Source organism: Salvelinus sp. IW2-2015, linkage group LG17, assembly GCF_002910315.2.
Source record: "Salvelinus sp. IW2-2015 linkage group LG17, ASM291031v2, whole genome shotgun sequence".
Classification (NCBI taxonomy): Eukaryota; Metazoa; Chordata; class Actinopteri; order Salmoniformes; family Salmonidae; genus Salvelinus; species Salvelinus sp. IW2-2015.
In genome coordinates this window covers 32,796,832-32,824,331 of record NC_036857.1, presented here as the reverse complement: position 1 = coordinate 32,824,331, position 27,500 = coordinate 32,796,832, and the positions used below count along the sequence as shown (strand labels likewise).

General features: G+C 41.2%; 1 protein-coding gene across 2 annotated transcripts in view; it reads right to left on the bottom strand.

The window, feature by feature from the left end:
* The window catches only part of LOC111977292 (sterile alpha motif domain-containing protein 11-like), a 72,861-nt gene that overhangs the window by 28,366 nt on the left and 16,995 nt on the right, over positions 1 to 27,500 (bottom strand). The window contains exons 3-4 of one of the 2 annotated variants that reach the window (XM_024006688.2): positions 26,074 to 26,234; positions 399 to 536 (exon numbers count right to left, since the gene is read on the bottom strand). In XM_024006688.2, coding sequence (XP_023862456.2) covers positions 399 to 536; positions 26,074 to 26,234 — 299 coding nt within the window. Of the gene's footprint in view, positions 1 to 89; positions 537 to 26,073; positions 26,235 to 27,500 lie in introns of those variants that run through there. The other variant, XM_024006689.2, reaches the window with a different exon arrangement.

Here is a 27,500-nt window from a genome sequence, read left to right as displayed (position 1 = left end):
GCGTTTAACTGTTGGGCTGTAAACTGTCAGAAGGCTCTTACTGTAGCTTAACACACACCATGGTTCCTTTACGCCCATGAAAGTGGATTAATGGCAAACAAAGCTATTTTTTTAGTGGTCATTTAAAACAGGGGGCTAAGGGAAAACCTGGAGTGCAATAGAACAGGCTAACAAGAACCTTAAGTAATCGACTTGAGAGCCACCTTCAGGAATCAGTAATAAGCTTACAGTAAATTCCCCAATCAAACAAATTACTGCACATTAATGGACTAATGCATAATGGTGATGAATTACTCATGTTGATGTAAAGAAAACGTAACCTTATTGCAAATTGGTGGAATAGAGGGAAAAAAACGAAGAGATACACAGACATATAGAAACACACACAACACCCAAACCCCCGTCCCAGGTCTTGTAGTATCTTACCTGTGTGTCCTGTGTTGGTGCTGAGGTCAGTGGCTGGCTGGTCCTCGGGCATGCCGTGCTGTCTTGTGTGGTGGAGGTTGGAGATGATTTTAGAGAGGTCACTGTCACGGCTGAAACGCACAGAGTCAGGGGGTTAGCAACTCACACACACTGCTTTATATGACACGTTATTAAGATGCAACAAGGCACAAACACATAGTAACAAAGGATAGCAATAAGCACACAAAACATGAACCATGAAGAAGGCAGAGTGATGCCGAAACGTTGGTAAATACCCAATAAATTACTTGGAGTTGATATATGGAGTGTGGAACTCTCTTTATTTTGATAGTAAAAAGACACAACATAACACAACATGACACAATATAACACATAACATAACACAAAACATAACACAACATAACATAACATAACACATAACATAGCACAATATAACATAACACATAACATAACATAAACAAAACATAACACAATAAAACATAACACAAAACATAACATAACACATAACATAACATAAACACAACGTAACACAATAAACATAACACAAAACATAACATAACACAACATAACACATAACATAACACAATATAACACACAACATAACAACAATATAACATAACACAAAACATAACATAACACAACATAACACATAACATAACACAATATAACTACACAAACATAACATAACACAAATAACATAACACAAAACATAACATAACACAACATAACACATAACATAAGACAACATAACATAACATGACACAACATAACACAATATAACATAACACAAAACAACATAACATAACACAACATAACATGACACAACATAACACATACAATAAAATAAACACAACATAACATAACACATAACATAAGACAACATAACATGACACAACATAACACATAACATAACATAAACACAACACAATATAACATAACACAAAACATAACATAACATAACACAACATAACACATAACATAACATAAACACAACGTAACACAATATAACATAACATACACAAAACATAACATAACACAACATAACACAACATAACACATAGCACAACATAACATGACACAACATAACATAACACAACATTACACAACACAACATAACACATAACATAACACAACATAATATGACACAACATAACACATAACATAACACATAACATAACACATAACACAACATAACACAATATAACACAAACATAAAACATAACATAACATAACACAGCATAACATAACACAACATAACACATAACACAACATAATACAATATAACATAACACAACACATAACACAACATAACATTACACAACATAACATTACACAACATAATACATAACATAACATTACATGGCTACAGTAAATGAAACATGTCACATGACAACTCAAAACTGCTCAAAACTATCTGGCAAACTTCGTCCTCATCCGACCGTAAGGCGCTACAGAGGGTAATGCGTACAGCCCAGTACAACACTGGGGCCAAGCTTCCTGCAATCCAGGACCTATATAATAGGCGGTGTCAGAGGAAAGCCCATAAAATTGTCAGAGACTCCAGTCACCCAAGTCATAGACTGTTTTCTCTGCTACCGCACGACAAGCGGTACCGGAGCGCCAAGTCTAGGACCAAAAGGCTCCTTAACAGCTTCTACCCCCAAGCCATAAGACTGCTGAACAATTAATCAAATGGCCACCGGACTATTACATTGTCCACTGGACATTTTGTACACTGCTGCTACTCGCTGGTTATTATCTACGCATAGTCACTTCACCCCCTACCTACATGTACAAATTACCTCAACTAACCTGTACTCCCTGCACACTGACTCCGTACCGGTATCTCCTGTATATAGCCTCGTTATTGTTATGTTATTGTGTTACTTTTTCTTATTTTTATATTCTACTTTAGTTTATTTGGTAAATACTTTCTTAACTCTTCTTGAACTGCGCTGTTGGTTAAGGACTTGTAAGTAAGTATTTCACGCTAAGGTCTACACTTGTTGTGCATGTGAGAAATTAAGTTTGATTTGATTTGATTTAATTTGTCATATTAGCCTACTTGCGAGGCACAGCTGAGCGAGCATAATAATTTGATTCTATTTTTTTTTACTGGACGGATGGCCGCCATTTGATGGTCAGTCTGGGGGGAGGGAGCAGCAGTGAGGCTGCCACTCACCCGACTTACCGTCCCTCCGCTCTCCCTCCTCTGAGAAAAGGGGACACCGTCTTCCAGCTGATGGCGAAACTCAAGTCGCGCTGCATTGTTTCTGCCTCACGCACCAATTCATGTTGTTACTCCGATGACTTGAGAAAGTGAAATATTCCTCCAAATTAAAAAAGACCCAAGCTGCTAATAATAACAAACGCTCTCTTATCTGAACACTTTGCTATACTCATTCATTGCATCTGCAGTGCTGGTCGTAGCGTGAGTGAAAGTAGGGAGAACGCACATTTTATGGCTTTGAACAAAGTGATGACAGTGCTTAATAACAGCTTAGACATGAATTTATTCATGAAAATAGCAGCTCTTTGCTGTATTCATTAAGTCTCTCTCTAGTCATGGTTTTAAAAGTCTTGAAATCTCACAGTATCAACTTTGCTGTGTGTTTGAGGCTTCTTTTTACAGTCTGTGGCTCGAGGAAACTGTGCAGACACAGTGATCTGAGCTGTCTGATTGGCCAGCGGTAGGCCTATAGGTGCTCTTGATTTGCTCTCTGGGCCTGCCAGGACGGCGGAGTTCTACCTTCAGACACATGAAATGGTTAAAAATGGGAACACTTTGCCTTCCTGGTGCTAGGGCTGCTAAATGAAGTGCACTTACAGCCAACAGTTGCATTCATTAGTTTTATTAACAAATGTCCCAAAAAATTAGGGTCTGCCAAAGCAACAACCTGATAAAAATGAATTTATATGAATGCTGTAAGTACAGAAATGATTAGCTCACTGGGAAATGAATATCCAACTAGTCAGTGACAACTGGGCAGAGTTTGTGACAGCAACTATGTGAGCTTATTACAGTATTACAGACACTATGCCCTGGGACTTCCTATGATCTTCTATGTAGAAGAACCCCTTACCCCTTAACGACTCTTGTGTCACTTGTCAGCGTCATAGAGCAAAACATGTTACATGTGCGTGTTCATGAGAGCCTCCGCTTTTCATATACGTTTGTAGCTCAAACCATTCAGACTTTACAGGCGTTTTTGTAAAAATATCCGGCCTCGGGCACCTTCTCACAAACACCACTCTAGCTCAGCCCCCGTTAATCACACAGACTAATGGTTGGTATTTACAGATGCAGAAGAAATATATTAATCCAATGGTACAACCCAGAAGTTGTTTCATTTTCAACTGTAGTCCCTGGACTTTAAAGCCCTCTCTCCCACAGTGACACCACTGTCCTAGCCTCTGTTCAAGGCCAAACCATAGGAGGGTTTTAGAGATTAGGGCTTGGATCTGCCTGCCATGCCCAATGCCCTACCAGCTCCCTCTAATCCAGCAGCAGCAACTACGGACACAACTGTGTCATGGAGTTACTTCAACGCAATCTGATTAGCGCTCTGATCGCATTAAACGGCATAACGATGGAAAATAGGCGCTTAGCATTTGAGGGAATATCACAGACGAATCACTATATGGCTATGGGGCATACGGTCGAAAAGGTTTGGTTTATTGAATGTTCAATTCTGCAAAAGTTATGCCTCAAGTGTTATTTTATTGCAGAAAATACAAAATACAGATAAGGAAGATATGAATAAATGGCATTACATTTAATACTTTTCTCCTGTTTCCTTAAATTTGGAGTATCAAGTTCAACTGAATATGTTCAAATCAAGTTTGGTGAACATACTAGTTGTCTGACATAAGAACAGGATCCAGAATTTCCGTCATATGTTCAGGGAACATTATTGCTAACCAGGAAGAGACAGTGGAGGGAGTCAGGGTGACAAGGCATAGTGGCTGGGGATGGTTCTGATTGGCCACCACTCTGAGGAGGCCACATGGTTTGCGGCTGCTGGATTCTGGCTTTTTACAGCACAATGATTATAGGCTCTAGCTCCGTAATGCCAGGCTGCCGTGCTCCGAGCTGTTTTCCAAATTGTACGGAACAGATGCGGGGGAATTTATTTAGTCTGATTCTGACCACGTTGGGATACCAGTTGCTTGTCAGTCAACGGGAATCAATGAGTCAAACTTAAAACATAACAGAACGCAGACAAAATAAGTCCTGCCTAATAGTTAAGCGACAAATTATGCTTTAGTTGTGCCATGACGTCACACTTTCGGTGACACTACGCCCTGGACCTCAATCAAAATACAACCTGTAAAGAAGTTGAAAATCAAATTTCTATTATGTTTTTGCTACACTCAATTCAGGTCTACTTTGTTAAGGTTCATAGTCATACTGGCTAATTTAGATTACATCATGCAAAAAATCACAGATCCGCAAAATTGAGATCCACTAGCAACTAAACCCCCTGACCCTACCTGCTCCCTATCATTGAAAGTGATCGTCATAATGCTACTCTGAATTTCTCACTGAGGCTACGGGGTTATTATCACATGGCAATGTAGCGATGCTAAGCTGTGACGAACAAGGACATCATTAGCGCTGGTAATTAGCACACTTTTCCTGCGCAGTCCCTGCATGGTTGGATAAAGAGGGACAGCTCCTCCCCCCTGCACGGGTGGCCAGGCCAAGGTCATAATCTGTGCTTGGGCTACAGGGGCTGTGTTTGTGTGTGTGTGTGTGTGGGGTGTGGTTGTCGTGTGGGGGGGGGGGTTAATCTAGCGCCTGACTCAGCTCTCCCTCATGAGTTGGGTAGCTGGTGGTGGGAGGGGGAGGGGGGGGGGGGCATAGGTAGCGATTGGATGTGGTGGTGACAGCTAAGAGGAACATGAGATTCTGTTTTATGGCCTAGGCCACACACCGAAGACAATCATCTCATCCTCGGCTCATCCCTAAACTGATCAATACCACCCTCATCATCCCCAGTTGGTCCAGTCCACAGGACAGACTAACTGACAGACTGATAGAGATGCCATGACCCAGATGCTACTACTTTATTCGACAGGCTCTAATGCAGGGTAACTTTGACGGATTACAATGGAAAAGAAAGATGTTATTTTCATTGTTTGAGTATCAGAACCATGATCCATTCAATCCAATGAGCTCCGAATTCTACTCACCCATAACAGAAAATATACAACTTTTAGATAGTAAATCAGTAAAGTGTTCAGACAACTGACAATTTGGAGGCTATTTCTGAATCAATTAAAGAGAAAAGAGTAAAATAACAAAATGACACTGTATCTCATTATCACATTGAAAGGAAACTATTGGGTCCAGTCACATATTTTCAGAGTTCCATTGACTCTCAGACAGTGATTATCAAACTCAGTCTTTTGTTCGGTGTATAGAGGGGGAAAAACAGACGCGTGGGCTGGGCTGGTATAGATGACCATTAGACCAGAGAGACATTCCTGGTATCACTTTTTTATGAAGTACATACATATAATGCAATAACATCCTTTACAAAGCCTTATAATACACATACAGAGCCTTCAGAAAATATTCACACCCCTTGACTTTTTTMTTTTGTTGTGTTTTTGTCACTGGCCTACACACAATACCCCATAATGTACAAGTGYAATTATGTTTCTTTATTAATTAAATTAATAAAAAATGAAAAGCTGAAATGTCTTGAGTCAATAAGTATTCAACCCCTTTGTTATGGCAAGCGTAAGTAAGTTCAGGAGTAAAAATGTGCTTAACAAGTCACATAATAAGCTGCATGGACTCGTGTGCAATAACAGTGTTTAAGARGATTTTTGAATGATTGGCCCATCTCTGTACCCCACACAATTATCTGTATTATCAGTCGAGCAATGAATTTCAAAACCAGATTCAACCAAAAAGACCAGGGAGGTTTTACAAAGTCTCGCAAAGGGCACCTATTGGTAGATGGGTAAAAAAACGAACAGACATTGAATATACCTTGGAGCATGGTGAAGTTATTAATTGCACTTTGGATGGTGTATCAATACACCCAGTCACTACAAAGATACAGGCGTCCTTCCTAACTCAGTTGCCAGAGAGGACGGAAACCATTCTGGGATTTCACCATGAGGCCAATGGTGACTTTAAAACAGTTACAGAGTTTATTGGCTGTGATAGGAGAAAACTGAGGATGGATCAACAACATTGTAAAAAGGAGGCCTGTAAAAAATGTAATATTCCAAAATATGCATTCTGTGTTATGTTTGGGGCAAATACGATACATTACTGAGTACCACTCTCCATATTTTCAAGCATAGTTGTGGCTGCATCATGTTATGGGTATGCTTGTAATCGTTAAGGAATGGGGAGTTTTTCAGGATAATAAAGAAATGGAACGGCAAAATCCTAGAGGAAAACCTGGTTCAGCTGATGTAAAAAGGGCTTTATATATACATTTGATTGATTCAGTCTGCTTCCACCAGACACTGGGAAATTAATTGACCTTTCAGCAGGACAATAACCTAAACCACATGGCCAAATCTACACCGGAGTTGCTTACCAAGAAGAGCGTGAATGTTCCTGAGTTACAGTTTTGACTTAAATCTGCTTGAAAATCTATGGCAAGACCTGAAAATGGTTGTCTGGTAATGATCAACAACCAATTTGACAGAGCTTGAAGACTTTCGAAAGGAATAATGGGCAAATGTTGCACAATCCAGGTGTGCTCTTAGAGACTTACCCCAAAAAATTCACAGATGTAATTGCTTCCAAAGGTGCTTCTACAAAGTATTGATTCAGGGGTGTGAAAATGTAGGTAAATAAGATATTTCTGTATTTCATGTTCAGTAAATGTGCAAAATGTTTGTCATTATGGGGCATTGTGTGTAGATGGGTGAGAACCCCKAAAAATATCTACTCAATTTTTAATTCAGCCTGTAGTGCAACAAAATATGTAATAAGTCAAGGGGTACGAATACTGCATACTTTCTGAAGAAACTGTATAATGTGTTGTGACACTCTCTATTTTAGTGTCCATAATAACTCACAAGTGACTATAAAACGTTCATGAAACAACAGCGGGACCCAAACAGAAAATAGCTCCCACAGAAAAGGTTCACTGGGAAAGTTGTTGAAACTTCAACCAAAGGGAGTAAGCAGCTGCTGTTCTGACATTACCAAAGGAGAAACAAATTAGACTCTCCAAATGCCATGAAAAGCATCTTCTCCTGGCATGGGAACAGAATAGCAGAGGGCAACCCCACAGTGCCCTGCTGTGACATTGGCAAAGAGGAGCTGGACAAAGCTGGAGCTCATAGTGTGAGCGGACACTGGCTGGCACGGGTTGGCAGCCTGGGCACCCCGATGCCATGTCTGACACCACGACTGAGACTGCACTGACAGACAGGGGGACAGAGGGGACAAGGGGATATAGGCAGCTGCCATGGTGGGGCCATGGAGGTGTCATGCAGGTGTAGAGGGATTTTGCATCCCAAATAGCACCCTATTCCCTATATAGAGCAACGCTTTTGAGCAGTGCCCATCTGGTCAAAAGTAGTACATTATATAGGGAGTAGCGTGCCATTTGGGACACAGCCAGAGAGACGACAGCCTGCTTGGAACACCTGCTGCCTGCAGCTATAGCGCTACTGCAGAGCCCTCCCTCCTCCTCCTCCTCCTCCTCCTCCTCCTCCTCCTCCGACCTCAAAACAAAAAACAGACCACACAGCTGGCTACAACCTGCAACTGCAGGTGATCCACATCCTTTACTATAGCCTGCCCCGACTCAAGTTCAAATGACCATGTGATATGGGCTCATGCGAATACACAGGAACAGTTAAAAAAGGACAACGCTTTAATTACCATTGCTGAGTGATATCTTCATTCTCTAGACCAAAATGTACATATGTAAGGTGTTTTGGTGAGAAAAAAATCATTGTCAGAAAACAAAGGCTTAATGCAAAGATATGGATTTCGACATACTTCATATTTTGTTTTGTTTTCAGACAAAGACTTGTGTTCGTATGCCACTCACATTTAGATGGAAAGACAGCCTGCAACTGGGGCCCGAGCAAGCAGAGGGAGTCATAAATAAATTCAGAAATAGATACATAAATAAATAAATAAGAACAGTCCGGGAGATCTCTTGGGCTTTCCCTGTTGTTCCTTCCTTACAAAAGCTGATGTGGGGCCGATATGGCCGCAGAGAGAAAGAAAAGTACAATGAAATAAAAGATAAGTCTGCCACATGGAGACTTGGTACGGTTCTCTCGAACTAAGCCACTACACTGAGCCAGAAGATGGTGTCAGAATCCAATCGCAATGTTATTGGAGATGTGAGTATGTTTAGTAATTGATCGATCCAAATATTCTCCCAAATGTCAAATGTCAGATCTCAGTATCTGATCTCAGATATTGTATCTATTATCATCTATTATCTAATAGTTTCATTGCGTATTATCTATTGTCTAATTGCGTTGCCGCTCTCTGCAGAGGTGATATTGAGTTTTAGGAAGTAAATTACCAATAATAGTTTGGGATAAATTAAGCAATTCTTCAAACCGGGGACCGAGATTCAAAAGATATTCTTTAGGACTTCAACTCTTAAAAAGGTATGCAGCTAGGTTTCCTATAGTACATAATCAAACAGCACTTTGGAACAGTACCCTGTTTAAAATGCAACCCTCCAAATGTTTTTACGGAGAGACAGTGACTCGTGAGCATCTTTACTAGACCCTCCACGCAAAAGTCATCTTTWGCGCTGAAAGAAGACAAATTCTACACTTCCATGTATGAGGAAAACTGGATTCTTGCTGCAAGTACCTCCTAACCTGTTGCCATGGAGAAGCGTGTGAAAGTAGCAAATAGGTCTTCAGCCTTTTTTTCCAGAAAGCTCGAAAAGCTCCATATTCACTAATTAGAACTTTAGGAGAAAGTATTTTCTAAGAATTCCTCTGTCGCCATGATGGCTCCTTGCTGGCTCTAAGTTAAGACACAATCTCACCGAGACCAGAAGTAAGAGAAAGGTTAACCTTGTTGTTTTATTAACGTAGGTTTATCATACACGATCAAATGTAAATATAAAAAATACAGTACTATTATAATACTAACTTATATCCATTGTTTAAATGGAAAGATTGCCGTCTATAAGGAGAGAACGACTGAGACACAGGCCAACCTTCATTCTTGGACTAAAAACGAAACTCCAGAAAACTGTCTGGACAATTTTAAGACAATTCTATGATTTAGTATTGCGCTCCTACCCATTCCTCCACTACACAACTGTAAACAAACATCTTTCAGACGTACTGCTTTTAAGGAGCGGTACCTCCTTAGCATAAAACCTCGAACAAACTTTGCCTCTGCTAAGCTGAGGGTTTTCCCTCAGCGAACATTACTATTGCATCAATATAAATAAATACACAACTTCCATTATCTATTTCTACAGTACTAAAAACTGACATAAGACAAAATGCTAATTTACACAGATCATAAATTCTACTCCAGTACATACCAGCATTGATAGAGTGAGGTATCATGATTCTAGTAGAAATTGTGCGAGTTGGCCTCCACTGGGTTCAGCCTCTAGCATCTCTGCTTCCTAGAGAGGGGCTGGACACCTTGCAGGGACTACTTTCAGATACACAGAGTCACATAGCGGTTGCTATGTTAGCGTCCAGCGGTTCACGGAAGGCTATGCCCAGTGGAAATAGGTATGGCTGCTTTGCACAGCACACCTCTCTCTCTTTGTCCATCTGCGGAAGAAGGGCCTACTACCAGCACCCTTGTGACAACCTCCCTCCTCCCATTTCAGACATGTAATCTACTTAGACTGTTATACTACACAAATAATAATGCTATTTTCCCTTCCATAAGAAATATGGGGAACATTTTGCTTTTGAAAAGGAAGAATTTCATGGTTGTGTACATGAAATAGAAACATATGACATAAATGCTTGACTTAGTGAGTTTTCTAGGGCTATAAGCGTATGCGTGGCGTTTTTCCACAGGGTGCTCCTTAAAAGCCCAACGTCTGCAGGTGGAACTTATATAATCCGTGGTGGTTGCTCGGTAATTACCCAGACTCTCTGTCAGCACTTTGGAATCAAAGCCTTGTTATCTACACGACGTCAAACTCAAACAACACTCAGGTAGGCTTTGTTTTGCCCTTGAGTATAAGACACTAAACCTAAGCTACCACCGTCAAATATTTAGCCAGTATGATGGATTCCGGTAGCACTTTATAATAACTCCATGTAATAAAACATTTCGAATGGATTAGTAAATCGTTTACTGAAAATGTATTAATCGTTACTCACACATTTGTAAATGTTAGTAACCTAGTTATTCACACATTTATAAAACAACTTTCAAAGTATTTAATAAGGATTCATAAGATCATTCATAAGATGTTTAATGTAGGTCCTTATAAACCATTTACCAAGAWGGACATGCCATTGGTAGACATTCCAGCATTCCAGACATTCCAGCAGTACCTGATGCTTCTTAAAGGGACTCTTCAGGATTTTGGCAATGAGGCCCTTTATCTACTTCCCCAAAGTCAGATGAACTCGTGGATATCATTTTTATGTTTCTGCATGCAGTTTGAAGGAAGTAGCTAACTAGCGCTAGTGCAATTGCTAACTAGCGTTAGCATAATGACCAGAGATCTATGGTGTCTGCTAGCATGTTAGTGTAACAGTATAACTTTAGACCGTCCCCTCGCCCCGACACGGGCGCGAACCAGGGACCCTCTGCACACATCAACAACGGTCGCCCACGAAGCATCGTTACCCATCGCTCCACAAAGGCCGCGGCCCTTGCAGAGCAAGGGGCAACACTACTTCTAGGTTTCAGAGCAAGTGACGTAACTGATTGAAACGCTAKTAGCGCGTACCCGCTAACTAGCTAGCCATTTCACATCCGTTACACTAGCATTGGCTCGCGAAACCACCTCTAACTTCCTTCCAGTATGGACAAAGAAACATAAAAATGGTAATGGTCCCGGGTGGCGCAGTGGTCTAGGGCACTGCATCGCAGTGCTAGCTGCGCCACCAGAGTCTCTGGGTTCGCGCCCAGGCTGGGCTTCGCAGCCGGCCGCAACCGGGAGGTCCGTGGGGCGACGCACAATTGTCATAGCGTCGTCCGGGTTAGGGAGGATTTGGCCGGTAGGGATATCCTTGTCTCAGTATGTAAAATGTAATAAAATGTATGCACTCTACTGTAAGTCGCTCTGGATWAYAGCGTCTGCTAAATGACTAAYATGTAAATGTAAAATGGTATCCATGAGTTCATCTGTAGATAAAGGGCTTCATTGCCCAAAATCCCAAAGTAACCATTCAAGGTCTCAAATGGCCTCTAGAACATATCAATGGTTAAACAATAGGCACACAATACAGAGAATTTTTTTGAAAATATATTTATGCCAAAACAGTCACACTGTTGTAATAGTGTGATGTGTAAGTGTGTGATGGTGTCCCGTATAGCTCAGTCGATCGAGCATGGCGCMTGCAACACCAGGATTGTGGGTTTGATTTCCATGGGGGAACAGTATGAAAATGTATGCACTCACCACTGTAAGTAACTCTGGATAAGAGCATCTGCTAAATGACTCAAATTAACTTTAGACACACTCTATGCTGAGTTAAATAATGATTTTAGCCCTGAAAATGCCAAGCATCTCTTGGCAGTGGCTTTTCTACCAAAACCAAAGTGTGGATTGCAGTCAGTCCTTGTAGCGTTCTAATCTTGATTAACCCAGAACTAAAATCTTGCATAATTTGGTCAGCTGTGGGATCAAATTTTGGGTCCATAGGTGTTAGAAATTAGGAATTCCGGTTTGCGAAGTCTTCACCCTCGCAAAAGAAAACTCTCAGACAAAGCTAATTTCACCACACGTGTGAATCAGTCAAAGTGTAAGCACTGCCATTGCCCAATCCTGATACAGTGGTTCCTGCTTTAAAAGTTACAGCATACTGCGGCACAGCTTGCATGGTGCCGCAGAATTCTATGGCACGATATTTAAGTATGAAACACTGGTACCATTAATGCTGGTTAGTGCTAGTTTGACCACCAGAGGGCATCTTTGAGAAGCATTTGATAGCCTTCAATAATGGCTGTACTAGAGAATGCGGGGACGCGGGAGACCGGGGTTCAATTCTCCGACGGGGAGGAAGGAGTAGGCTGTCCTTGTAAATAAGAATTTGTTCTTAACTGATTCCATATGTGTTATTTCATAGGTGCGATGTCTTCACTATTACTATTGTAGAAAATAGTAAAAATAAAGAAAAACCCTGGAATGAGTAGGTGTGTCCAAACTTTGACTGGTACTTGCTTAATTAATTTGATTAATATTATGGTGTTTATATTCAAAGGAAAATGAAAAACCCTCTGGGTTTCCGTTAGGATGGAATGGAAAATATGGCGCTGTACAACGTGACGGTCGGGAGTACAGTACTGGGCTATTTAGCTAAAGAATCCAGTGTCCTGCGGGCATGTGGGAGACTGGGGTTCAATTCCCCAACAGMGAGGAAGGAGTAGGCTATCCTTGTAAATAAGAATTTGTTCTTAGCTGACTTGCCTAGTTAAATAAAGGTTACGCTAACAGCATAACATTTCTACACTCTAATTCCAGTCTAACTAATACCCAAATGGAGATTCAGTGAAACTAAAAATCTCATTGATTTATCAAGACCAGTCCCCATGCTTGTCTCAGAGCAGCGCGAAACGGTGCTGAAATAGTTGCAGGCTATTGCTTCAAATCCTATTGCTTCTAACTTCAATATGCTCTTTAAATAAATAAGACCTACACCACTTTTAACAGCACATTACTCAACACTAGTGAGACTCATGCCGCCTACGGTAGGCCTACAGTATATCGAAAAATATGACGTGACTCTCCGCCAATAATTACATATAGAGAATTGGAGGATATTTCTGTAATTCAGTGATATTTATTCTCATAGTAATTCGTTATGGATCCATAACTAAATAAACATCGGCATTTTGAAAGAGTATTTTTATCATTKTTTTATTAATGAAAGCATAAATATGCCATTATTAGTTACATTGTTTTAGCTTGAACGTGCAGACTGGCACTAAAAACGTTTCCCTAGTCAGCGCCATTATTAGTGCAATGCCCCTTAAAGTGTTCCTAGTGTGGCTAGTGTGGCACCCTCCCCCTTCCTCCTCCTCCTCCCGTTTCATTGGCTAGGTCGGTCTTCTGTGCGCGTCTCTGCGGCCCATCCCGTGCCCTCTGCCCTCGTGCCCTGAACCTCGAGCGCGTTCAGTGGACACAGGCCGGAGAACTGCAAGGCAGTCCCATTGTGCGCAACTCGGGAGCCATGACAAATATGACCAATATATATTGTCCTGCTAATASCAGAGTTAATCATAGATCTGTGAGAATATCCAACGGACTTTCATTTAATTCTAAATTAATATTAATTATAAACACTTTGTTTCAAAATAAACAGTATTTTGGAGATGATTTAGTTTTCAAATAACGTAAAATGAGAGAGAAAAAGGCCATTCTTGAACATGGGGTGAGATGTTGTTACTAATTTGTAAATAAAGCCAATTTGTTATTGAGAAATATTTATCTCTGTTTTTAGATGGAGAAAAACCAAAAACCTACAATCAACTCATGCTTTTCCCAGCCAAGGTCAGCACGGGTATTGAACCGGCATCTGTAGCAACACAGCTTGCACAGCTACATGTATGCAGTGTCTTAGACCATTACCGCATTCAGGCACTGTATAAAATGACTGGTCGGGAGTGGCCTACAGTACTACAGTAAGAGCAAAATAATCCTAAGAAAATTAAATCATAAAAACCTTAGTGTAACAACAGTTTTAGTAAGTAATACTGAAGTCGTGCACAATTATCAGTTTCTATTTAGGTTTATGTCGCCCGTTCATTGTCAGTTAGAGACACAGTAGGACCCAAAAGCATAATCAGTACTCTAACTCCCCCTTGTGGTGGTCTGGGGCAATGAAGTGCTGATGCAGGGTACCGTACTAAACCACAAATTACCTGAAAGTCCCGTGGCGTAAGCTCGCAACTTTTAAAGGAGGAACCACTGTATGTCCAAATAATCAATCAAAATAATCAATCAAAACCCAAACACCGGAACTACTGCTGCTCCATATCCCWGGCATTCCATCCCGTTGAAACAGATGCTTCAGTTTACGCGCAGAATTTGTCCACGAGAGACTAAGAGCAGTACATAGACACATTTCTGAATYCATTATTTCACTGAACTATCACATACGTTTGAAGAGTTACTACCTTTAAAAGGCCCAGTAAATGTGTCGCCAAAAAAAGCCACGTGTAAAAAATTGTCTGCGGTTAAAAGACTAAAGCACTGGAAACATTTCAAGGTTATATAGTACATGTAACATTTCTACTTGTAAATCATACATGTACCTCATTCACATATCAGTAGTAATGAATGAATAAAGAAAGAAAAACTATCTGTTCCGTTTTATGGTTAGCAACACATTACAACTCTTCGTTACGTCCTTGCGACAGTTGTTTCARAACAGTTTTTGTGAATAAAATGTTTGATGTTTGATATATTTCCTTTAAAGGGCCAGTGCAGTCAAACACGTGATTATCCTGTGTTTCATATATTTCTACACTATGAGGTTGGAACAATACTTTGAAATTGTGAAAGTTCTGATAATGCCCTTGTAGTTTAACAGCTGTTTATGAAGACTGAAATGTATGCCTGTTTTGGTTGTGTGGCGTTTTTTAAATTAGTTAATAGACCAATAGGAAASAGAGTTCCAAACCTCTCTGCCAATAACAGCTAGTTTTCAGTGTTTCCCTCATCACTCAGACCACTCCCAGACAGTCCTTTCAAAATTCTTGCTTGATAAATTGCTCTTTGCTAAGAAGCTATTTTTGTTTCTTTTTGACCATTTCAATTGAAAACAATCACAGTAAGATGATTGCTACCCAGAAAAGATTTGATATTGGGATTAAAAACAACTGCATTGAACCTTTAACATCCTGTGTTTGGTGCTAATTATTTTACCATTGATATTTTGAGACATTAAGCATGTCCATCGTTTTGTGAGAAGTTACACTGGTCACTCAAAATATTTCTACACTATTTATAATGTATAAATAGCCCACACTTTACATGAGGCCAAACAAAAATACTTAACTAATTATTAGTAAATGGTTTATAAGGACTGACACTACACGACCAAAAGTATATGGACACCTGCTTGTCAAAAATCTTATTCCAAAATCAGGGCCATTAGTATGGAGTTGGTCCCCCTTTTGCTGTTATAAAAGCCTCCACTCTTCTGGGAGAACTTTCCACTAGATGTTGGAACATTGCTGCAGGGACTTGGTTCCATTCAGCCACAAGAGCATTTGTGAGATCAGGCACTGATGGTGGGTGATTAGGCCTGGCTCGCAGTCGGTGTTCCAATTCATCACAAAGGTGTTTGATGGGGTTGAGGTCAGGGCTCTGTGCAGGCCAGTCAAGCTCTTCCACACCGATCTCGACAAACAATTTCCCAAACTGTTGCCACAAAGTTGGAAGCACATAATCATCTAGAATGTCATTATTTGCTGTAGCGTTACAATTTCCCTTCACTGGAACTAAGGGGCCTAGCCCAAACCATGAAAACAGCCCCAGACCATTATTCCTCCTCCACCAAACTTTACAGTTGGCACTATGCATTCGGGCAGGTAGCGTTCTCCTGGAATCCGCCATACTCAGATTCGTCCGTCGGACTGCCAGTTGGTGAAGCGTGATTCATCACTTCAGAGAAAGCGTTTCCACCGTTTCCAATGGCGGCGAGATTTACATGGTGTAAAGCCGACGCTTGGCATTGCGCATGGTGATCTTAGGCTTGTGTGCGGCTGCTCGGCCATGGAAACCCATTTCATGAAGTTCCCGACGAACAGTTCTTGTGCTGACATTGCTTCCAGAGGCAGTTTGGAACTCGGTAGTGAGTGTTACGAGCTATGTGCGTTACGCGCTCGGTAGTGAGTGTTAAGATTTTTACGCGCTATGTGCTTAAGCATTCAGCACTCTGTGAGCTAGTGTGGCCTACCCCTTCGTGGCTGAGCCGTTGTTGCTCCTAGACGTTTACACTTTTTAATAACAGTACTTACAGTTGACCTGGGCAGCTCTAGCAGTGCAGAAATTTGACGAACTGACTTGTTGGAAAGGTGGCATCCTATCACGGTGCCACGTTGAGTAAGGCCATTCTACTGCCAATGTTTGTCTATGGAGATTGCATGGCTATGTTCTCGATTTTATAAACCTGTCAGGAAACGCGTGTGGCTGAAATAGCCTAATCCACTAATTTGAAAGGGTGTCCACATACTTTTGTATATATAGTGTAAATTAAACATCTTATGAATGGAGTAATGATCAATAAATTATTATTATTAAATAACTATTTACTAATCCATTAGATATGCTTTATTACGTGGAGTTATTATGAAGTGCTATCTGGATTCCGTACGTCACTTACCTTGTCTGAATAGACTTGCAAACCACTCCAGGCTAAAAGAAAACGATTGGATATCTGACTCTTATCATAAGATACCTTTATATTGCAGTATTGGAAGTTACTATTTTATTTATTTTCAGATCACGATCTAGTCTCCTCCTTATTCCCTGGTTGTGTCTATACAGTTTGAGTAAAGGGAGAGGGACTAGCCCACACATCAAAGATCATTAACTCCTGTTCCAAATGTGCCGTCTTTGTGACAACAGACCATTCATCATTTTGTTGGTTCCACCAGGTCTTTGTCCCGGTTCTATCAAGCCTTCGCCATGTTCCTCTTCGGCCCGGGCACTCTTTGCTTAATCAGCAGGAATGATACGCATCTCTCCTCACTGTTCTGGTGGCCTACTGAACTAATCACCCGTAAAGCCGATGGCCATTAACATTAATCTGGTTAAAAGATATAGAGCCCTCTAATGAACTTGACAAGTCCTCTTTAAGGATGACAACACCTCCGAGGGCCTTTCTGACAACTACGAAATCATGTTACCATGTAGACACAGTACCTGAGGCTGATCCAAGAGCCTACTACTCTGTGTTACAGCACGTCCATGCGGTAATTTCAAAAGTGCTACAACAATATCTGATCGTTCAAAATACTTAAGTTGTTTTGAAGGGAAAATATGAATGAACGTTAAATGGTCTAGGTCGAGGGTATTACAGTCTTGTATTCTTTCAAGAATTAACTTCGGGTAACGGAGTTGAGCTCACAAAAACAGTCAACTCCTGGTGAAAACCTAAATTGATGTAAATTGAAGCCTGCCAGCTTAGTGGAGTCTGCCACTAGCACAGTCATTGTAGTCAGCTCAGCTATCCCCATTGAGACCGTGTCTGTGCCTCGACCTAGGTTGGGCAAAACTAAACGTGGTGGTCTTCGCCTTAGCAATCTCACTGGAATAAAGACCTCCTCCTTTCCTGCCATTATTGAAAGAGATTGTGATACCTCACATCTCAAAATAGGGCTCCTTAATGTTAGATCCCTCACTTCCAAGGCAGTTACAGTCAATGAACTAATCACTGATCATAATCTTGATGTGATTGGCCTGACTGAAACATGGCTTAAGCCTGATGAATTTAATTTAATGTGTTAAATGAGGCCTCACCTCCTGGTTACACTAGTGACCACATCCCCCATGCATCCCGCAAAGGCGGAGGTGTTGCTAACATTTACGATAGCAAATTTCAATTTACAAAAAAAAGATGACGTTTTCATCTTTTGAGCTTCTAGTCATGAAATCTATGCAGCCTACTCAATCACTTTTTATAGCTACTGTTTACAGGCCTCCTGGGCCATATACAGCGTTCCTCACTGAGTTCCCTGAATTCCTATCGGACGTTGTAGTCATGGCAGATAATATTCAAATTTTTGGTGACTTTAATATTCACATGGAAAAGTCCACACACCCACTCCAAAGGGCTTTTGGAGCCATCATCCACTRAGTGGGTTTTGTCCAACATGTCTCCGGACCTACTCACTGCCACAGTCATACACTGGACCTAGTTTTGTCCCGTGGAATAAATGTTGTGGATCTTGTTTTTCCTCATAATCCTGGACTATCGGACCACCATTTTATTATGTTTGCAATCGCAACAAATGATCTGCTCAGACCCCAACCAAGGATCATCAAAAGTCGTGCTATAAATTCTCGGACAACGCAAAGATTCCTAGATGCCCTTCCAGACTCCCTCCGCCTACCCAAGGACGTCAGAGTACAAAATTCAGTTAACCACCTAACTGAGGAACTCAATGTAACCTTGTGCAATACCCTAGATGAAGTCGCACCCCTAAAAACAAAAAATATTTGTCATAAGAAACTAGCTCCCTGGTATACAGAAAATACCTGAGCTCTGAAGCAAGCTTCCAGAAAATTGGAACAGAAATGGCGCTACACCAAACTGGAAGTCTTCCGACTAGCTTGGAAAGACAGTACAGTGCAGTATCGAAGAGCCCTCACTGCTGCTCGATCATCCTGTTTTTCCAACTTAATTGAGGAAAATAAGAACAATCCAAAATGTATTTTTGATACTGTCGCAAAGCTCACTAAAAAGAAGCATTCCCCAAGAGAGGATGGCTTTCACCTCAGCAGTGATAAATTCATGAACTTCTTTGAGAAAAAGATCATGATCCTTAGAAAGCAAATTACGGACTCCTCTTTAAATCTGCGTATTCCTCAAATGCTCAGTTGTCCTGAGTCTGCACAACTCTGCCAGGACCTAGGATCAAGGGAGGCACTCGAGTTGTTTAATACTATATCTCTTGACACACTGATGAAAATAATCATGGCCTCTAAAACTTCAAGCTGCATACTGGACCCTATTCCAACTAAACTACTGAAAGAGCTGCTCCCTGTGCTTGGCCCTCCTGTGTTGAACATAATAAACGTCTCTCTATCCACCGGATGTGTACCAAATTCACTAAAAGTGGCATTAATAAAGCCTCTCTTGAAAAAGCCAAACATTGACCCAGAAAATATAAAAAACTATCGGCTTAAATCGAATTTCCCATTCCTCGAAAAAGCTTTTTTCCTCGAAAAAGCTGTTGCGCAGCAACTCACTGCCTTCCTGAAGACAAACAATGTATACGAAACGCTTCAGTCTGGTTTTAGACCCCATCATAGCACTGAGACTGCACTTGTGAAGGTGGTAAATCCTTTTAAAGTCGTCAGACCGAGGCTCTGCATCTGTTCTCGTGCTCCTAGACCTTAGTGCTGCTTTCAATACCATCGATCACCACATTCTTTTGGAGAGATTGGAAACCCAAATTAGTCTACACGAACAAGTTCTGGCCTGGTTTAGATCGAAACATGGTGAAGCCCCAAAATTAAACTCCCTGGAAGCCTGTGTTTCAGAGATAAGGAAGTGGATGGCGGCAAATTTTCTACTTTTAAACTCGGACAAAACAGAGATGCTTGTTCTAGGTCCCAAGAAACAAAGAGATCTTCTGTTGAATCTGACAATTAATCTTGATGGTTGTACATTCATCTCAAATAAAACTGTGAAGGACCTTGGCGTTACTCTGGACCCTGATCTCTCCTTTGACAAACATATCAAGAATGTTTCAAGGACAGATTTTTTCCATCAYCGTAACATTGCAAATATCAGAAACTTTCTGTCCAAAAATGATGCAGAAAAATMAATCCATGCTTTTATCACTTCTAGGTTAGACTATTGCAATGCTCTACTTTCCGGCTACCTGGATAAAGCACTAAATAAACTTCAGTTAGTGCTAAACACGGTTGCTAGAATCTTGACTAGAACCAACATTTTTTATCATATTACTCCAGTGCTAGCCTCTCTTCACTGGCTTCCTGTTAAGGCAAGGGCTGATTTCAAGGTTTAACTGCTAACCTACAAAGCATTACATGGGCATGGTCCTACCTACAGTATCTTTCCGATTTGGTCCTGCCGTACATACCTACATGTACGCTATGGTCACAAGACGCAGGCCTCCTTACTGTCCCTAGAATTCCTAAGCAAACAGCTGGAGGCAGGGCTTTCTCCTATAGAGCTCCATTTTTATGGAATGGTCTGCCTATCCATGTGAGAGACACAGACTCGGTCTCAACCTTTAAGTCTTTATTGAAGACTCATCTCTTCAGTAGGTCCAATGATTGAGTGTAGTCTGGCCCAGGAGTGTGAAGATGAACGGAAAGGCACTGGAGCAACGAACCGCCCTTGCTGTCTCTGCCTGGCTGGTTCCCCTCTCTCCACTGAGATTCTCTGCCACTAACCCTATTACAGGGGCTGAGTCACTGGCTTACTGGTGCTCTTCCATGCCGTCCCTAGGAGGGGTGCGTCACTTGAGTGGGTAGAGTCACTGACGTGGTCGTCCGTTCCGGGTTGGCGCCCTCCCTRGGGTTGTGCAGTGGCGGAGATCTTTGTGGGCTATACTCGGGCTTGTCTCAGGATGGTAAGTTGGTGGTTGAAGATATCCCTCTAGTGGTGTGGGGGCTGTGCTTTGACAAAGTGTGTGGGGTTATATCCTGCCTGTTTGGCACTGTCAGGGGGTATCTTCGGACGGGGCCACAGTGTCTCCCGACCCCTCCTGTCTCAGCCTCCAGTATTTATGTTGCAGTAGTTTATGTGTCGGGGGGCTAGAGTCAGTCTGTTATATCTGGAGTATTTCTCCTGTCTTATCCGGTGTCCTGTGTGAATTTAAGTATGCTCTCTAATTCTCTCTTTCTCTCCTTTTCTCTCTTTCTTTCTTTCTCTCTTTCTTTCTTTCTTTCTTTCTTTCTTTCTTTCTTTCTTTCTTTCTTTCTTTCTCTCTCTCGGAGGACCTGAGCCCGAGGACCATGCCTCAGGACTACCTGGCCTGATGACTCCTTGCTGTCCCCAGTCCACCTGGCCATGCTGCTACTCCAATTTCAACTGTTCTGCCTGCCGCTATGGAACCCTGACCTGTTCACCGGATGTGCTACCTGTCCCAGAGCTGCTGTTTTCATCTCTCTAGAGACAGCGGGAGCGGTAGAGATACTCTGAATGATCGGCTATGAAAAGCCAACTGACATTTACTCCTGAGGTGCTGACCTGTTGCTCCCTCGACAACCACTTTGATTATTATTATAATCTGGTTCCTTTCTAGGTTTCTTCCTAGGTTTTGGCCTTTCTAGGGAGTTTTTCCTAGCTGCCGTGCTTCTACACCTGCATTGCTTGCTGTTTGGGGTTTTTAGGCTGGGTTTCTGTACAGCACTTTGTGACATCAGCTGATGTAAGAAGGGCTTTATAAATGCATTTGATTGATTGATAGATTGATGTAGAAGTGGACCATAACATAACAATGTTTTTTAATTGAATCAGGTATTTTTCTGCATCATGATGAGAATGATACAGTATAATTATCACAATGTAAAATATGTTGCAGGAAGTAACAAAGTGTGATGTGACACAATGCTAGCGAGAATCCTGATGATGTGTCGAGGAGGTAGAGAATATACACACACACATATATACAGCATCCCATCTTTTTCACCATCCATTGACCAAATCCAATTTGTTAAGACCCCTCTACGACTCACTTACTGGGTTTGTGGTCAATAGAAATCAGATTTCCCTGATTGGACATCCCATTATCCCTTTCGCTCAGACCCATTGCATTTGGGTAAAGTAGGGCTGAGATGGATGCCCGGGACAGAACGGAGCTGTGGCTCCAGCGAGTCCACCGCCTTTTAAAGGGTAAAAGCCTGACATATTAGTCATAAGTGTTCTTTAAATTCATTATCATCTTAACACATGAGCGCCGCAAGTGTCAGTGGGGAAAGTACTTTAATGAGGTTAGTGGATCCATTTACAACTTTACAGTTGCTGTGCTGTCCTCCATGTCACAACCAGTCTTGAGACAGCACACACACACACGCACACGCACACGCACACACGCACACACACACACACACACACACACAAAATATATCTATATATTCATATAGAAAAGATCATAGCATTTTAACCATTTTACATGGATATGTTGGAAACAGGATATTGGGAGATTTTAATTCCCAATTCCTTTGATAATTTTTTACTAACACACACAAAAGTAGAGTATGTCATCAGAGCCTCATCCTCATTTGAGCTCATTGGTTCATCTTACATTTTTGTTCAATCACCTTGGCAAATTTTTCAGATGTAAGTGGTATATTTTCAAAACTCTAAATACAAAACTCTAAACTGATAACACTTGTAATCAAGACTCTAAATTAAAAAATGTCATTGGTAGCACTGGTACGCCCAGCAACAAAAAAGTTACACTGGAAATTGTACACTGTCTCTTTAAAAATGTAAGGTTTGTGATGAGGACGTACAAAAGATCTGTCAATCATTCATTACTATGGTCATTGATCTCCTGAAGAAGCTATCTATTTTCCTATTTTCCTTTCTTTCTGTGCCCCCAAATATTTGGATATACTGCTAGGTTGTTAGGTAGCAAGCCAAAGAGGTAACATGACTGAACAAAGTGTAAACAAATCAACACACGAGTAGTTTTAGAACAGCCCACGACATGGTTTATGACTAAAATGTGGTCCTGGCGAGCCACTATAGGAAGATGGAAATGTTGCGCTGGTAATATGACCTGGTTGGTCTAGAAGGAAGCCATTTTCGCTGTAGTAATGGTGCAACCATGACYCTACTGAATCTGCACTTGGAAACAACTGTACAGTGAAGCCTTATCATTACAACAATTACTATCGAGGAGATTTTTTTCCTGCTCCCAAAATAAAACTCCTGCTCCTGGACCAAATTGATTGCACTTTAGACCCCTGCTTGTAATGCCCCCTATCTTATGTTTAGATCCTTTGATTGCGTATTCATTGGAGTTTAACACATGTTTCACCCCTCATTCATTCATGCAAATCTAAGTTTTCCACCAAGTTTAGTCACCATTACATCAGATAATGATAGGCTCACAATTTAGTCATTTTAACTATAATTTWATCCAATAGCAAAAAATACAAGATACAAATTTCAAAACGGTTATTTTTGAAGTGCTAGATAAAAAGAATAGTAGATGGTAAATATTATGTTCCAGACAGTATTTGACTAGTAACTTGACATGCATTTTTTTTAAATGAATTTATATCCAATGGCAAGTTATGAGCATGTAGAGAAATATGTCAGTGTTAGAGTTGTATTATCCTTATACAGTACATACGTAGAACAAATCATCAGACATAGAGGTACTGTATAGCAGGTGGATCCTGTAGTAACATAGCACAGTGTTGTATACCTTTTATGCCATATGTAAGATTGGAAAAGATCACATTGTCTATGTGACTTGTCAACTGATACAGTATCGCCTGTCTCTCTGCTTGAAATTCATCAGCTCATTGTGTATCAATGAAATTCAGATCATGAGTGSAATATATTACTATTCATAAACTGGGTGGTTCGAGCCATGAATGCTGATTGGATGAGGAAGGGTGTGGTCCGGGAAGGGTGTGGTATATGGCCAATATACCACGGCTAAAAGCTGTTCTTACGCACGACGCAACACGGAGTGCCTGGACACAGCCCGTAGCCGTGGTATATTGGCCATATATCACAAACCCCCGAAGTGCCTTATTGCTATTATAAACTGGTTACCAAATTAATTAGATCATTAAAAATACATGTTTTGTCATACCCGTGGTATAAGGTCTGCTATACCATGGCTGTCAGCCAATCAGCATTCAGGGCTCGAACCACCCAGTTTTAATAGACCGTATACCACGGGTATGACAAAACATTTATTTTTACATTTATTACAATTACATTGGTAATCAGTTTATAATAGCAATAAGGCACCTTGGGGGTTTGTGGTATATGGCCAACTCCGTGTTGCTTCGTGCATAAGAACAGCCCTTAGCCGTGGCCACCCCCTCAGGTCTTATTGCTTAAATACAACCCGGGTATTTCAGTTCTACGTACACTACACTATAATTCCAAATGGTAGCTCATAGAGGGAATCTTTCCACTTTGTCCTACTTAAGCACACTGGCTGATGGTGAATGATGATATAGTATTTACAGCCACATCCATATATGATTTGGTTTTACCTTACAGCATAAATTGATGTCAAATTAATACATTTATGAGGTAAAAAATATAGAAATGTACAGTGTTCCGCAGTAATCAAACTAATACATATACGTTAACTAGATACTACATCATTTGGGATCAGTAGTTATCAGTTTGGAGCAGATACTTAGATTGAATATGCATCCAAATTGAAAGCGTGATTTGGTGCAGTGAACAAGTGACTTTGTGAATTTGTTTGTTGTACTCAGTCAATTGAAAATGTGCTCCGAGTTTTGAAACATGAACCATTTTGATTATCTGTTTAGATTTTTGTGCTTAGAGTTGTGAAAATGCACCACATACTGGTGAAAATTGCACAAAAGTGATTGAAAAAACTTTAATGGGATGACCTCGCCACGACCCTGACTTTGGGTGTGTGTGTGTGTGTGTGTGTGTGTGTGTGTGTGTGTGTGTGTGTGTGTCTGTGTGTGTGTGTGTTGTTTGTGTGTTGGTGTGCTGTGTTGCTGGTTGTGTGTGTGTGTTTGTATGTGTGTGTGTGTGTCTATGGATGTGCGTGTGTACACGTGCAAATGTATGCATGTATCCACATTTCTTACTGGATTATCTCATCACTTTCTACCCGGTCCAGGCATGAGTTGAAATGAGAGGGATGTAGAGCTTTGGAACCAGGAAGAAAATCCCTGGCACACAGCGATTTCACTAAGGTGAAACTACTCATGATGCCTGTTTAATGCGACTGTCTGACTGTTATCTGAAGCTTGCTGTGGTGGCTACTCAAACCTGAAACACATCTTATGGCAATGGGATTCAGTCTTCTAGCTTTTCAGCCAACTAAGTGTTAGAAGAGATGGCTTAAGAGAAGTATTTTTCACATACTGTACATGGTCCTCTGACAACAGAATCAATGCATTATCATGCTCTCATAAGCAGTGACAGCTACTACATCAGAGCATGTTTCAGCCTGTCTTTTCCCTCCTTCGAGCCCTCATTTACCATTCTAATGAGAACCTAAATAAACTCKCACAACGGTACGGTCTGTGTGTGTCTGTGTGTCTGTGTGTGGGCGTGCGTGCGTGTAAGGTCCACAGATGAGCTGACATTGACTTTGTCGACAGTGGAGTGCTCCTCTTGCGAGATCCATGTAACCCGGTAACTGTTGTCGTGTAAAAGACCACACCGTCTCCATCAGAACGTAGCGCGGGGTCTCGATGTTAGTTATTTTATTGCACTCGCTTTATCCTGCACTTTACATTATTAGTATTTTGGTCCTCGCATAGTTGAATACGCTTAATACTACTTTAATACTATTATAAAGAATATTCTTCTGTATGGGGCGGGGGGCTATGCTGTGTTTCAGTGACTCACAGAGTGCAGCGTAGACTGAACAAAGACGATGAGCAAGAAAACATGAATTTCTTACACGTTAGCACATAACATGTACACTTAATGTAGGCACAGAGCTTGTACTCCTCTACACCACCCAAAGCCAACAACCAAAGGCATGTTGGGAATGAGGGTGAACAGATACTGTAGGTGATGAGTTATTTGTATTGACCAATATAAATCAGATGAAGAAGTTCTCCCAGGCCTTACCCCTTTCTCATGATACTGTAATGCAGCTCGTCTTCCTGCTTGATGTGGGCATGGTCGCTGCCCTCGCTGTCGTCACTGCTGAAGGCGGAGGCCAGCTCCCTCTTGGGCACGCGGTTGGGGGGCAGGGGGATGGTGCGCTTCTCTGCCAAACGACCGCGGTTCTACAACAAATGGGGGGAAGAAGCTCTTAGAAACATGTCTCTCCATTTGCCAATGGCATTTTAATGCCAACATGCTAATGCTACGAGCCTGCTAACACAAAAGATGTGCTAAATATGCTAACGCTAAGCATGTACTAACATGCTAATGCTAAGGATGTGATAAGATGCTAATAGCTAGCGTTTGAAGCTCTCCTCCACTCTAAACAGCAACCTATGTGTGCAGTGAACACCTTAATATTCCCAATCAGTCATGCTGCTGTAACTGGGGCATACATTTATATTAAAATGAGTGATCATTACATGAGATGAATTCATTCTACAATACATCATTTGTTCCGAACAGCATTTAGCATTATTCAGAGGCAATACTAAGAACATAGAAAGTTCACCCATAGGCTCAAGCTCCATAGCAGAACACAACAGCCAAATTGAGAAATTCAGCTTTCATTGGTCAGTTGTATTGACAGGAATAACGAAACATACTAATATTGAGGGTATTTATGAAACACAATACCACAGGAAAATGAACAAACACATTTAGACTGAATCAAGACGGTAACAAAGCATAAGAATGTAAAACATTTCTATCTAATATGGGTGTCAATAAGTATTTACTTGTCTAGTGGGGAAAACAATTGATAAATGTACTATGTAGTACTAATATGTAGTATTTAGGAAGTTTTAGCACAAATATGATAGTACTGTTAGCCAGTAATTCAATTGAAATGGGAAACATGACAAGTGTGACCAACGATCCTGGCGATGTGTTTGAGAGAGGAAGCCATTTCTAGTGCTCTACCCCACTTAAATGTGCTCAACCGACTAAGGCTGGACTCTAGGCTAGATTTCGACCATACAGGAAACACAGGAAAACATTTACGATCCTGTCACGAATCTCGCCGAGGATGGTGCCTCTTCCTGTTCGGGCGGCGCTCGGCGGTCGTCGTCACCGGCCTACTAGCTGCCATCGATTCTTTTCTTTTTGTTTCTGTTAGTTTGGACTGATTGGGTGCACCTGTTTTGAGTTTAGTTTGGTGGGTAGGCTATTTAAGGGCAGGTAGCCCGCTGGCTGTTGTGCGGGCTTGTATTCTGTTATGTTGGTGTTGGATTTGTATGTGGATTTTGTTATTTTCTCGGAACAGTTTAGTCCGGTGTTTTTGGACTCATCTTTTCATGCGCCCGTGTGTTTTAGGGCATGATCATTTTCCCTGTGTATTGGAAAAATAAATCCACGTTCTTGACACCTGCTCTCTGCGCTTGACTTCA